The sequence below is a fragment of the Ovis canadensis genome, chromosome X, assembly GCF_042477335.2.
Source record: "Ovis canadensis isolate MfBH-ARS-UI-01 breed Bighorn chromosome X, ARS-UI_OviCan_v2, whole genome shotgun sequence".
Taxonomy (NCBI): Eukaryota; Metazoa; Chordata; class Mammalia; order Artiodactyla; family Bovidae; genus Ovis; species Ovis canadensis.
This window is the reverse complement of record NC_091727.1, coordinates 85,362,791-85,378,082: the sequence shown is the minus strand read 5'-3', so window position 1 is coordinate 85,378,082 and position 15,292 is coordinate 85,362,791. Positions and strand designations below refer to the sequence as shown.

At 43.9% G+C, this 15,292-nt stretch overlaps 1 protein-coding gene across 1 annotated transcript; it reads left to right on the top strand.

Moving 5' to 3' along the window:
* Positions 1-265: 265 nt before the first annotated feature.
* Positions 266-3,900, top strand: LOC138930791 (melanoma-associated antigen 10-like). Its single transcript, XM_070291213.1, has 5 exons — positions 266-439; positions 2,065-2,162; positions 2,261-2,395; positions 2,460-2,644; positions 2,870-3,900. Exons 1-5 carry the CDS (start codon positions 266-268, stop codon positions 3,898-3,900), a joined length of 1,623 nt encoding a protein of 540 aa, XP_070147314.1.
* Positions 3,901-15,292: the final 11,392 nt, after the last annotated feature.

Here is a 15,292-nt window from a genome sequence, read left to right as displayed (position 1 = left end):
GGGCAGAGGCGGAATCCTAAATCCTTCGTGGACTAAGGTAAGGATCCTGAGGGAGGACTGAGGGGACCCTGTGAGAACAGAGAAGGCTCCGAGAAGCCCTGGCATGGGATGTACACAGGCAGGATTTCCTGCCATCCGGTCCCGGAGAGACTGGCAATCTAGCGTAAGTAGCGGGTCTTAAGTTGGAGAGAGGGGAGAATCCTAACAGGAGTCAAGGTGAGGCCCCTGAGGGAGGACTGAGGGGACCTTGGACCCTAGAACACGGATGGAGGGTGAGGTGTCCCAGAGAAACCTGCTCCTGCCCTCAGCTGTGGTAAGCCGCGCGGGGCGCCATGAGCCCGTGGCAGCCTGTGCTGACTTCCTCATCCGGGTCTCAGAGAAACCCACCCCTACCCTCAGCTGGGGTGAGCTGCCGGGCGAGATGAGCTCATGGCAGCCTGTGCTGACTTCCTCATCCAGGTCTTGGAGATCAGGGGTGACCTGTAATAACGGTCGTGGCCTCGGGTGCTCAGAGGAGGAATCCTAGATCCTTCGTGGACTAAGGTGAGGATCCTGAGGGAGGACTGAGGGGATCCTGTGAGAACAGAGAAGGCTCTGAGAAGCCCTGGCATGGGATGTACACAGACAGCATTTCCTGACATCCGGGTCCTGGAGGTACTGGGAATCTAGTTTAAGTAGTGTGTCCTTGGTTGGAGAGAGGGGAGAATCCTAACAGGAGTCAAGGTGAGGCCCCTGAGGGAGGACAGAGGGGACCCTGGACCCCAGAACACAGATGGAGGGTGAAGTATCCCAGAGAAACCCACCACTGCCTTCAGCTGTGGTAGCCCACAGGCCGAGAGCAGCCTGTTCTGACTTCCCTCACCTGGGTCCCAGAGAGCCACTGTGGGGTGGTCAGACGTGGAATCCTAGACCCTTCGTGGACCAAGGTGAAGACCCTGAGGGATGACTGAGGAGACCCCGTGAGAACAGAGAGGGCTCTGGGAGGCCCTGGCGTGGGATATGCACAGGCAGCATTTCCTGACATCTGGGTCTCAGAAACACTGGGGACCTAGGATAAAGGGCAGGGACCTTAGGTGGGCAGAAAGAAAAATCCCAGGTCCTGCGAGGAGTCAAGGTGAGGACTCTGAGGGAGGACTAAGGGGAACTTGGGCCCCAGACCAGATTGGGCTCTGGGAGGCCCTGGGGCGGGATGACTACAGGGAGCATTTCCTGACATCCGCCTCTCAGAGAGACTGGGAATGTGGTGAAAGGGGCGAGGCCTCAGTGGGGAGAGGGGAGACTCCAATGTCCTAACGGGAGTCAAGGGAAGGAGTCAAACCCCTGAGGGAAGACTGAGGGGAACTTGGACCCCACAAGAGGCCCCAGATGGAATGGGGGAGGGGTTGCAAATGTGCTGTTTCCTGACTTCCTGCATGGCCACCTAAGGTGAGGTATCAGCATATGGTATTGTACTCAAGTGCACAAAGGTAGGAGGCTCAGGCTTTGTCAAGAGTAGTGGTGAGGACCTTGAGAGAGGACTGGCTGAACTCATGCGAAAATGTACTAAACCCCAGCTATCCCTACCCTTTCTGTTGGCCACAGAAGGACCTGAAGCAGTTTGACTGTACGTGGTGCCCTCTCATTTCCATCTTTGTTCTCACATAAAGGTGAGACACTTCAGTTAAGGAAGGTGGATTGAGGTAAACAGAAGGAAGCTCTGCCAGGCATTAAGGTGATAACTGATCAGACCTCGACCCCAATCCCGGGACAGATGGACCCCACAGTATTCAGCCAACCCTTGCTCTTCCGCCTGGGAAGGCCCTGGGCAAGCATAGTTAGATGTGAAGCCCCATAACTTCCTTCTGTTCAGTCTAGGGATCCTATTTTGAGAGTTTTGTCTCAGGCCTGCAGTGAGGAGAGCCCACATCCTGCCAGGGAAAAGGTGAAAGCCCTGCGTGAGCACAAATGGGACCACCCATCCCAGAAGAATGAGGACCTCACAGAGTCCATCCTCCTATCAGCACCAAGGGGCCCAGCACTGTACCACAGTTTACAGCTGAGGTGCCCCCTTGTTTCCTCTCACAGGGGCTCCAGGAACCAAGAGGTGAAAGCCCAGATCTGAAGCTCGTGTCTACAGGTCACAGATCAGAGGAGGTCCAGGCAGCACGAGGAGTCAAGGTGAGGTGAGGTGCCTGCCTTGAGTGTGCACCAGGCAGGGACTCCCCACCCCAGAACAGACAGGACCCCACAAGACCCAAATCCCTTCCCCCTTCATCCCCAGAACCCTGGGCTGTGCTGCCCGCACCCTGGGGGGAGCCACCTCACTTCCTCCTTCAGTAGCCATGGGTCAGGCCGCTCAGGAGGAGCTCCTCTATGAGGCCCGAGAGCACACCTCAAGAGGAGACCTGTCAGTGGCGTGAGTCAGACCGCCCAGGGTGGATTTCTCAGTCAAAGCCGCTCACACCCCCTCTCTCCCCCAGGCCTGTGGATCCAGTTCTGCACTGTCTGTCCGTACTCTTGCTACCAGGAGTCATTATGCCTCCACCTCCAAAGCGTTTGTGTTACAAGAAGTGTTGGTGCTGCATACTTAAGGAAAACCTTCAGTCCCAGAGCGAGAATTGGGGACTTTGGAATGCACAAGTTCCTCAGTGTGAGGAGGAGAGGGAGCACACCTCCTCCTCCTCTTCCTCCTCCTCCTCTTCCTCCTCCTCCTCCTCCTCCTCCTCCTCTTCCTCCTCCTCCTCTTCCTCCTCTTCCTCCTCCTCCTCTTCTTCCTCCTCCTCTTCTTCCTCCTCCTCTTCCTCCTCTTCCTCCTTCTCCTCTTCCTCCTCCTCCTCTTCTTCCTCCTCCTCCTCTTCTTCCTCCTCCTCCTCTTCTTCCTCCTCCTCCTCTTCTTCCTCCTCCTCCTCTTCTTCCTCCTCCTGCTCTTCTTCCTCTTCCTCCTCTTCTTCTTCCTCCTCCTCTCCCCACCCCACCTCCTCCTTCTGTTTTCTGACCCCAGGCACCACAATTGAGGTTCCTGATACTGCTGGGACACCAAGTCCTTTCCAGGCTTCTCAGAGAGTTTGGACCTTACCCACTGCCCTAGCAACCACTCCATCAATCATATCAGATCAGGGATCTGGCAGTAGAAAAAGAAAAAGGCCAAGCACTTCGCAGGCCCTGCCAGATGGTGGGCACTTGCTCAGAGATGCAATAGACGGTAAGGTGGGGGATCTGGTGTCATTCCTGCTCGTCAGATATCACAGAAAGGAGGTGGCCACAAAGGCAGAAATGCTTAGCATTATCAAAGATTACCAAGACCTCTTCCCTATGATCCTCAGTCAAGCCACTGACTGCATGAATCTGGTCTTTGGTATTGATGTGAAGGCGTTGGACCCCACAGGTCTCTTCTATGTCTTGGTCAACACCTTGGGTCTCACCTACAATGATTCATTGAGTGGTGATGAGGAGAGCATGCCCATGGCTGGCCTCCTTGTAAATACCTTGAGTATAATCTTCATAGCTGGCAACTGTGCACCTGAGGAAAAGATCTGGGAAATGCTAGGTATCATGGGGCTGTATGCTGGTATGAACCATTTCATCTATGGGGACCCCAGGGAGCTGCTGACCCAAGTGTGGGTGCAACAAGGGTATCTGGAATACCGACAGGTGCCCAATAGTGATCCTGCCTGCTATGAGTTCCTGTGGGGTCCCCGGACATATGCAGAGACCACTAAGATGAAAGTCTTAGAGTTCTTGGCCAAAGTTCATGATACCATCCCCAGTGCCTTTCCTAGCTTGTATGAAGAAGCTTTGCAAAGTGAAAAAACAGGACCCCAAGCCAGAGTTGTAGCCAGGGCCAGGGCCAGGGATGGGACTTGTGCCAGGACCAGGGCCTATTCCAAGGCCACATCCAACAGCTTCTTTTGCCCCAACTGAAGTAGAGGAAAATGTTTCATTCTGTTTGATGAGAACAGTCACTTATCTAAGTAGTGGAGAGGCAAGATGGGGCTTGGGAGTATTGAATATATTATGTCTTTGTGTTCCTGCTGTGTAAAGGTGATTTGGAGATTTTTTTTTTTTTTTGGTACTTTTCAAATGCTGTTCCTATTAACAAAAGGCTTAATTAACTTCAAGTTCTAAGTTTACAAATGACATTCATCAAAAATGTATTGCTGTTATCCAGTTTAAGAAGTGAACATTTTACCTATTTTGTAGCTACAGTTATTGTCATAAGCCTGTATAAGTGATGGTGAACTCCTTTAGGTTTTACTTGTTTGGAGCATTTTTTATCTATCCTTTTCTGAATGATAACTTTGTAGGGTAATGAGCATATTGTTGGTTGGAAGTTTTTTCTTTTAGCCCTTTGAGTATATCATGCCCCTCTCTTCTGGCTGCAAAATTTTGGCTGAAAAGTCTGCTGATGCTCTTGTGGGGTCTCCTTCAAATGTACCAAGTTGTTTTTCTCTTGCTGCTTTTAAGATTTTCTGCATTTTGCTATTTTTTGAAACAAATTGGGAAACCTTTCATTATATTTTACTATCTGGAATAAGAAAACATGGCATTACTTTCCTTGGAAATGTGAAAATAGATAAATAGAGAGAAAAGTGAAAAATAGTTAATTTTTGTCTTCTGTTATCCCTTTTCTTGTGTTCTTCTGTAAAATTAAAAGATATGTACTTAGATATGCTTTGCTTATTTAAGAATGTATACAGTATTAAATCTAAATAAACAAGATTCTCTGTTCACTGGCTCTGTTATTCCCCAATCATTAATTAGAGATTGACTCTTTGAAAGGCCCTATAGAAGTAGGGGGGCACCAAGATAAGGGAGATACACCCCTTAGCTATAAAATTGTAAAGTCCAAGAGCAACAGTCACATCAGGAAGATAATGAACTATTCTCTAAATACTAACTAAGGGTTAAGGTCTAAGTATTGGGTTAGCCTAAAAGGTCATATTGTACAGCCCATGGGGTTGCAAAGAGTAGGACATGACTAAGCGACTTTCACTTTCAAAAGGTTGTATGGATTTTCTCATAAGCCGGCATGGAAAAACCCGAACTACCTTTTTGGCCCACCCGATACTAAATAATCAGTAAAAGAAAGGAAAAGGAGGTGAGTACTATGGATAAGAGTAAGTGTAAGTGCCCCAAGTCAGGGCAGTTTGGAGCTTTGGGAAACTTCAGTTCTGGAGGAGCTAGGGATGATGAAGCTGGGTGGTACCCGTGACCAGACTCATGGTGTGTCTTCAAAGTGAGAGGAAACCCTGGAATAGAAAACTGCACTTAGCAGTTACCTTTGAGTCGCTGAAAAACCAGAGAAGAATCTCCTCTTGGAGCAGGTAGGGAAGGAACCCTGCACACGTGTCTCAGTACTGTGGAGTACAGTACATAGACTAGATGCTTTATACTCATCATCTGTAAGTAAATTTTTTGAGAAATACGGTGATATGACTTTGAAGTGGTGCCCAGAAGCCTCTCAAGGGACACACTTTTCTCTGGCTGTGGAAAGCCAGAACGCACTGTATTTAAAAAACATTTTAATTAGATGATCTTGAGTGTCATTTGGACAGCTGTAAGCAAGAGCTAGAACTTTGGGGGGTAGAATGAATGAAAGACATCATTTGGATGGAAAAGCAGCTGGGAGGGAGGAATAGAGTTGGTTTTTGACTCAAATTCTAGGAGCTGTGAGTTGCATCCAGCTGAGGGAGACCCCCCCCCCCAAATTAAATAACATCTTCTAGGAGGGCAACTGTACTGAGTTTTATTTACAAAGCAATATTGTTGGATGATTTGTTATTCTTCATCCTATTGCTTTGCATATTCTCTGAGATCTGAAAAAAAAAAAGCAAACAAGGTTCTCAGAAAAGGGGGTAGTATGGTTTGTGGGTAAAATAATACTAGAAGTGACTGCCAGTCATCAAAGTTCCAAGATATAATAGGCACTGTGTGAGATGCTTTACATACACTGCTCACATCCCTGAAGCCCTACAAAACAGAGCTCATTGAGCTCACTTGCTTCACAGATGAAGAAGCCAACACCGTGGGACTTGGGGATCTTCCCAGCATCACATGTTACTAGGAGACAGGATAGGGACTAGACCCTGGCCTGAATTTCTCTTGAGCCCATGTTGTTCCCACCTACCCCAGCCCGTGGCCGACCTTCTGACTTGTGTATTCTGTTCTCTCTACTACACGATGTCTCTGAGGTGACAAGGAGGATGTTGTGTCTAAGGTACTAAAAGCAGGCCTAAAAAAGAAAGATGAAAATGAGATTTAAATGCAATTTGAAAAAAAAATGCAATTTGAGTACTGTCTATGGGCTTTATTAACCTAGGGTCCACCCACCTGAGTCCCAGAGTTCCTTGAAAATGACTCTGCCTGAGTGCTAGCATTTTTTTCAGACCCAGAACTTTCCCAAATTATAGCACCCTTTCCCTGGTCTTCCTCTGTATGCGCTCCTGTCTAACTCTCAAATCTAGCCTGCTAACCAGCTCGTCATTGGTCTCCATTGGAAGCCCAGAATCACCTACCTTCCCCCAACATAGAGCATTAGTCTTCTGGCTGTCCCATGACTCACCCTAGAAGGCCTATGTTATCAACAGCCCCATTGATGTAAAAATTCACCTGGGGACAGCTGCTTTAAGACACCTGGTCACCAGCCCTGTTATCTCTAACACAGTCTCCAAGTGTTTTCTAAATGGGGTGGTAAGTGCCATCTAATTTGGCACATCATCTATTTTTTCCTGGAATATAACTTTAAAGTTAGAGGATTATTGAAACCACCATGATATTTTAAGTAGGATTTCAATGAGGTGTCTTGTTTTAAATTCAGTTCAGTTCAGTTCAGTCACTCAGTTGTGTCCGACTCTTTAAGACCCCATGAATTGCAGCACGCCAGGCCTCCCTGTCCATCACCAACTCCCGGAGTTCACTAAAACTCACATCCATCGAGTCAGTGATGCCATCCAGCCATCTCATCCTCTGTCGTCCCCTTTTCCTCCTGCCACTAATCCCTCCCAGCATCAGAGTCTTTTCCAATGAGTCAACTCTTTGCATGAGGTAGCCAAAGTACTGGAGTTTCAGCTTCACCATCATTCCTTCTAAAGAACACCCAGGGCTGATCTCCTTTAGAATGGACTGGTTGGATCTCCTTGCAGTCCAAGGGACTCTCAAGAGTCTTCTCCAACACCACAGTTCAAAAGCATCAATTCTTTGACGCTCAGCTTTCTTCCCAGTCCAACTCTCACATCCATTCATAACCACTGGAAAAACCATAGCCTTGACTAGACGGACCTTTGTTGGCAAAGTAATGTCTCTGCTTTTCAATATGCTATCTATGTTGGTCATAACTTTTCTTCCAAGGAGTAAGCATCTTTTAATTTCATGGCTGCAGTCACCATCTGCAGTGATTTTAAATTCACTGCTGATCAAATACCTAACTTATGTAAGTGCTAAAAAACCAGAAACTCTCTCAGTTGTAGATGAGGAAAGATGACAGAAGTCATTGTGGAGCAAACATCTAAAGCTGAATTCCTAAATCCCTGGAGTTTCCTAGGAGTTAAAAATGGTTCCTTGGAAGACATGTCAGCTCTGTTGAAAAATAGAATAATTACCCATCCTCCCACTGTGTCTTGCAATACATGCCACCAGGAAAGTCCCAGCTTTCAATGTGCTTCATGGCACCTATCCAGGTACTCAGGCAAGTTTAGTCACATGGAAGGTGAGCAGAGACTCAAAGGGTTAGAAGTGTGAGCTTGCATTAAGAGGAAGAGGTGCATTTTCAGTTTTATGAGATTATAGAGGTTGTTGCAAAGAAAAATGCAGAAAGGGGCCACTGAATGAAGAAAGTGAATTCCCCCTGCTGAGATTTATAGAACCATTTGACAATTAGATATGACCCTGTATTTGAAAGCATCTGTCACATAGTAGATGCTTGAAAATTTCAGAGCATTTCAAGGCAGATCTGACTTCAGAAACTCCTCCAAGCATTGAAGATGGCTTTGGTCTCAGCAAATCATAATAATTGCTTTTTATTGAGCATCTACTTTGCAACGGTACATGTGAGAGGCTCCAATGCCCTTCCACATCTTGTCTTGCTCACCTTTCTGGACACGAGGGACACTATGCTGCCAATCTGCTTGTAGTTAAGAGGGGTCGTGACAACTCTTGGCCACTGAGACACAAGCAGGTGTTTACTACCACCTGGAGGCACTTGAGAAGCAGGATGCTGGTTTCACACGCTCTCCCTCGATTCACCAGCAAACATGGTGATCCAGTGTTGAGGTGCTGAAACCACAAGACAGAAGCAGCCTGGATCCCTGGGTCCCCCTAGAGCTGAGGGCCCCTGCTAAACCACATGAAAATTTACTTGCACAAAAACACACTGTTCTTGTGTTAGTCTTTCAAACGTCAAGGTTTGCCTGTTTCATCAGGTTGCAGTAACTTTAATAGACACAGCTACTATTTCTGTTGTTAGGTTTATATAAATATTTTAATTGGAAAGGTAGTAGTGTATATGTTCCTACCTCAAAAATTTCTAAAACTATAGAAAATTTGCAGAATCCCCTTTACAAAATTTTTTCCATGATTCAGCCTCCTACTCAGAGGTCACCACAACTAACAATGTAGTGTGAGTTGCTTTAAAGCAGACTATGGGCTTTTTCATAGATATGCATTTTCTATCCTATAAAATATATTGATTTGATTTGACATACATAGATTATGATGCACATATTGATGTGCCACTAGCCTTTGTCCCTGAATTAAAAAGATGCAGGATCTTCCCATGACAGCATATACAGCTCCACCTCATTTTGAAACTACCTCTTGGAATGCTGAGGTATGTATGCATCATAATTAAACACCCCTAAGTTGCTTTTCTTTTGTTGTATGATAAATAAAAGGGAATTAGAATCTTAGAATTCTTGAGTAAATGTGGACGTTTTCTTATAAGATATACATACTAATGGGTTTCCCTCATAGCTCAGTTGGTAAAGAATCCACCTGCAATGCAGGAGACCTTGGCTTGATTCCTGGGTTGGGAAGATCCCCTGGAGAAGGGACAGGCTACCCACTCCGATATTCTTGGACTTCCCTGGCAGCTCAGCTGGTAAAGAATCCACCTGCAGTGTGGGAGCCCTGGGTTTGATCCCTGGGTTGGGAAGATCCCCTGAAGAAGGGAAAAGCTACCCACTCCAGTATTCTGGCCTGGAGAATCCCATGGACTGTATAGGCATGGGGTCACAAAGAGTTGAACACAACTGAGCGACTTTCATTTTCATGCATACTAATACAGAAGTTGGGTTAATGTGGAAAGAGTAAGGATAATTTAACATTTTATAAATATTTCTGATTTTTTTCTCAAAACTGCTATACCTCTAAAACTGTCAGAAAATAAATTTGTGCTAAGTTATGATAATGTTGGTAATTTATTTTAGTGGCAAGAGGAAGCAAATACCATCTATTAAAACTGTATAGCTTAACCCCCTTTAAGAACACAGTTGAAGTGGTTCCTGTAAGAGCTAACTGGGACAAACTTAGCAACTGAACAACAAAAATAGCAACAAAGATCCTTTTGAGTATTGATTTAAGCTTTGTTAGGTGAGATGAGAGCAGTGTTTATAACCTATGGTCAGTATTTCTTCACTCTTAAGGCAAAATCCTTCTAAGTACTCTTAACAATGCACAATGAATTAGGAGCTTTTCTATTCTGACCATTGGGAACAAGAACGGTCTCCAACCCTATGAGAGCTATCTAGCCACCGTGGCCCCCCTGATCTCCCAGCTCCATCTTCTCAACAGAAGAAGACAATCAGGCTCCCCATTGTGCACCATGGTGTGCAGTCTCTCTCCAGGAAGTAAGTTGTAGGACACACGTCATTTGTTTTTTATCAGAAATCACCATCCTTTGTTGCCTAATTCCAATCATTTGCCAAGTTTTGTCTCGTCTATTTTGTACAGATAATTTTTAGTTGTTTCAGGTAGGTGTATAAATCTGGTTCCTACTTCATCTTGGCCAGAAGCAGAAGTTCTATATTCTGATTTTAAAACTCAAATTATCTATACATAACAAATGTCCCAAATATATCAAACTAATTCAGAATAAAACCAGAATTGGAAAACTGTTGGACACACATACACACAAGCATACACACGTCTATATGTTCATGTAGACATACACAAAACTGAAAGCATATATAAAAATAGCAATAATACTCTTCTCTTGCTAACAGAAATATATTTACTTAAGTATGTTTTCAATATTATCTAACCCTCTGAAACACATATGAATGCCTTCATAGTTTTAAAATATTATAAATATGTTAAATGTGATTTAGACTATCAAAAATAAGTATGCATTTTCTAGATAGTTTTTCTCCAATAGTGATCAGCTTCTTGCTGGATTCAGCTTTCCATATGCTTACTGTCTGTGAACTAGAAAGAAACAACAAACTTGGACAGGGAGTCACTCAACTTATTTCACACTTGCAAATACAATGCCATGCAAATAAGAATCTCCTTGTTCATAAAACCCTCCCTCCATGTTATAGTACCTTAATGGTGATTTAAATTTGTATTCCTGTGTTTACTAAATAGATTAACCACCATTTTATATGCTTATTGTCTATCTTTTCTTATGAAGAGTCTGTTCTGGTCTCTTGCACATTTTAATATTATGATATCTTGTTAGTGGATGAAGTTGTAGAATTTCATAAATTTTGTAGAATCTATGTGGTAGGTACACATACATTCATAACACAATTTTTTAAACTTTTTTGTGCATTTGAAAATTTTTATTATAATGAAACATTGAAAGTAAGTTTCATTGTCACTCACTATTCTATATTGGGTACATTATAATATACAGAAAGAAGCAGAGGCAAGAAAAAATTTCTTCCTTCAGAGGTAAAATAAAATTAACCATTCTACTTCACAGACATAGTCATTACTACTCCTACACTGATCATATAGTGAAGATATGTGATTTCCCAAAACTTTGAGATAGGCATTTCATTCAAGCTATTATCAAAGATAATTTTAGTATAGATTACTTTTGATACTATGCCATTTTTCCCACCTGCAAGGAAGTCCTCATTGAATTTAAGCTCAAAAGTGATTTTCAGAAACCCATTGTGAGGGCATATCCCCTGGAGGGATACCAAGAATTGTATCAAGCAGTGCCAGCCTGGAAAAGACAAAAGCGGACTAAGTACAGAAAATTGTTACACAGCTGATGAATGAACCAAGGGAGGCCACCTGTGAAGAAAGTAAGAAATCTCTACCATCTCCAGGTTTGTGGGGACCATGGAGAAAGTGTTGACCATCTGCTGATGTCCATCTATAGAGGCTTCTCTTGTGTTGTTGGAAGAGGGCGTTTGCTATGACCAGTGCATTTTCTTGGCAAAACTCTATTAGTCTTTGCCCTGCTTCATTCCGCATTCCAAGGCCAAATTTGCCTGTTACTCCAGGTGCTTCTTGACTTCCTACTTTTGCTTTCCAGTCCATTATAATGAAAAGGACGTCTTTTTGGGATGTTAGTTCTAAAAGGTCTTGTAGGTCTTCATAAAACCATTCAACTTCAGTTTCTTCACCGTTACTGGTTGGGGCATAGACTTGGATAACTGTGATATTGAATGGTTTGCCTTGGAGATGAACAGAGATCATTCTGTCGTTTTTGAGACTGCATCCAAGTACTGCATTTCGGACTCTTTTGTTGACCATAATGGCTACTCCATTTCTTCTGAGGGATTCCTGCCTGCAGTAGTAGATATAATGGTCCTCTGACTTAAATTCACCCATTCCAGTCCATTTTAGTTCGCTGATTCATAGAATGTCAATGATCACCCTTTCCATCTCTTGTTTGACCACTTCCAATTTGCCTTGATTCATGGACCTGACATTCCAGGTTCCCATGCAATACTGCTCTTTACAGCATCAGATCTTGCTTCTATCAGCAGTCACATCCACAGCTGGGTATTGTTTTTGCTTTGGCTCCATCCCTTCATTCTTTCTGGAGTTATTTCTCCACTGATCTCCAGTAGCATTTTGGGCACCTAATGACCTGGGGAGTTCCTCTTTAGGTATCCTATCATTTTGCCTTTTCATACTATTCATGGGGTTCTCAAGGCAAGAATACTGAAGTGGCTTGCCATTCCCTTCTCCAGTGGACCACACTGTGTCAGATCTCTCCACCATGACCCACCCATCTTGGGTTGCCCTGCAGGCATGGCTTGGTTTCACTGAGTTAGACAAGGCTGTCATCCTAGTGTGATTAGATTGACTAGGTTTCTGTGAGTATGGTTGACCAGATGGTCAACACCGAAATCAGATTGATTATATTCTTTGCAGCCAAAGATGGAGAAGCTGTATACAGTCAACAAAAACAAAGACCAGGAGCTGACTGTGGCTCAGATCATGAACTCCTTATTACCAAATTCAGACTCAAATTGAAGAAAATAGGGAAAACTGCTAGACCATTCAGGTGTGACCTAAATCAAATCCCTTAGGATTATACAGTGGAAGTGAGAAATAGATTTAAGGGCCTAGATCTGATAGATAGAGTCCCTGATGAACTGTGGAATGAAGTTCGTGACATTGTACAGGAGACAGGGATCAAGACCATCCCCATGGAAAAGGAATGCAAAAAAGCAAAATGGCTGTCTCAGGAGGCCTTACAAATAGCTGTGTAAAGAAGAGAGGTGAAAAGCAAAGGAGAAAAGGAAAGATATAAGCATCTGAATGCAGAGTTCCAAAGAATAGCAAGGAGAGATAAGAAAGCCTTCCTCAATGATCAATGCAAAGAAATAGAGGAAAACAACAGAATGGGAAAGACTAGAGATCTCTTCAAGAAAATTAGAGATACCAAGGGAACATTTCATGCAAAGATGGGCTCGATAAAGGACAGAAATTGTCTGGACCTAACAGAAGCAGAAGATATTAAGAAGAGGTTGCAAGAATACACAGAAGAACTGTACAAAAAAGATCTTCACGACCCAGATAATCACGATGCTGTGATCACTCACCTAGAGCCAGACATCGTGGAATGTGAAGTCAAGTGGGCCTTAGAAAGCATCACTATGAACAAAGCTAGTGGAGGTGATGGAATTCCAGTTGAGCTTTTTCAAATACTGAAAGATGATGCTGTGAAAGTGCTGCACTCAATATGCCAGCAAATTTGGAAAACTCAGCAGTGGCCACAGGACTGGAAAAGGTCAGTTTTCATTCCAATCCCAAAGAAAGTCAATGCCAAAGAATGCTCAAACTACCACACAATTGCACTCATCTCACATGCTAGTAAAGTAATGCTCAAAATTCTCCAAGTCAGGCTTCAGCAATACGTGAACCGTAAACTCCCAGATGTTCAAGCTGGTTTTAGAAAAGGCAGAGGAATCAGAGATCAAATTGCCAACATCCGTTTGATCATGGAAAAAGGAAGAGAGTTCCAGAAAAACATTTATTTCTACTTTATTGACTATGCCAAAGGCTTTGGCTGTGTGGATCACAATAAACTGTGGAAAATTCTAAAAGAGATGGGAATACCAGACCACCTGACCTGCCTCCTGAGAAATCTGTATGCAGGTCAGAAAGCAACAGTTAGAACTGGCCATGGAACAACAGACTGGTTCCAAATAGGAAAAGGAGTACGTCAAGGCTCTATATTGTCACCCTGGTTATTTAACTTATATGCAGAGTACATCATGAGGAATGCTGGGCTGGAAGAAACACAAGCTGGAATCAAGATTGCCGGGAGAAATATCAATAACCTCAGATATGCAGATGACACCACCCTTATGGCAGAAAGTGAAGAGGAACTAAAAAGCCTCTTGATGCAAGTGAAAGAGGAGAGTGAAAAAGTTGGCTTAAAGCTCAACATTCAGAAAACGAAGATCATGGCATCTGGTCCCATCACTTCATGGGATATAGATGGGGAAACAGTGGAAACAGTGTCAGACTTTATTTTGGGGGGCTCCAAAATCACTGCAGATGGTGATTGCAGCCATGAAATTAAAAGACACTTACTCCTTGGAAGAAAAGTTATGACCAATCTAGATAGTATATTCAAAAGCAGAGACATTACTTTGCCGACTAAGGGCTGTCTAGTCAAGGCTATGGTTTTTCCTGTGGTCATGTATGGATGTGATAGTTGGACTGTGAAGAAGGCTGAGTGCTGAAGAATTGATGCTTTTGAACTATGGTGTTGGAGAAGACTCTTGAGAGTCCCTTGGACTGTAAGGAGATCCAACCAGTCCATTCTGAAGGAGATCAACCCTGGGACTTCTTTGGAAGGAATGATGCTAAAACTGAAACTCCAGTACTTTGGCCACCTCATGTGAAGAGATGACTCATTGGAAAAGACTCTGATGCTGGGAGGGATTGGGGGCAGGAGAAAAGGGGACAACTGCGGATGAGATGGCTGGATGGCATCATGGACTCGATGGACATGAGTCTGAGTGAATTCCGGGAGTTGGTGATGGAGAGGGAGGCCTGGCGTGCTACGATTCCTGGGGTCGAAAAGAGTCGGACACGACTGAGCGACTGAACTGAACTGAAGTAATGGAGAAAGTGGTGAGATCAGAGTTCAGAAGCTGGCATCATCATCAGTGCCTCTTACGGACCAAACCTATTTGAAAACCAGGTAACAGGCTAACTTGAGAAATATAGCACATTGCACTGCAGAGCAGCACATGCTCAGGCCACAGAAAGCATGTGAAAGCAAACAGGCTAATAACTGGCACTGGGAGAAGTGAAAGTGAAAGTCTCTCAGTCTTTTCTGACTCTTTGCAACCCCATGGACTATACAACCATGGAATTCTCTAGGCCAGAATACTGGAGTGGGTAGCCTTTTCCCTTCTCCAGGGGATCTTCCCAACCCAGGGATTTAACCCAGGTCTCCTGCACTGCAGGAGGATTCTTTACCAGCTGAGCCACAAGGGAAGGCATAGGGAGAGTTCTCTTTTTTCCTTTTTAGGTTCTGGAAGATTTTGTGTTAGGTTAATGTTATTTCTTCCTTAAATATTTGGTAAAATTTACTGACAATACCTGAGTCTGGGCTTCTTTCTGGGAAAATTTTTAATTACTGATTTAATTTATTTTATAGTTATATAATTATTGAGGCTTAACAATTCCTTCTAACATACATTTTGATAAATTGCATTCATCAGGAATTTGAGAATTTTATGTAAAATTTAAAATTTATTAACAAAAGTTGGCTTTAATATTTTTCTGGATCTTTAAAAATTTTTTTTATATAGAAGCATTTTTATTGAAGTATCTCCAGAAAAAAGAAAGAGAAGTCATCTAGTCATGTCTGACTTTGCAACCCCATGGA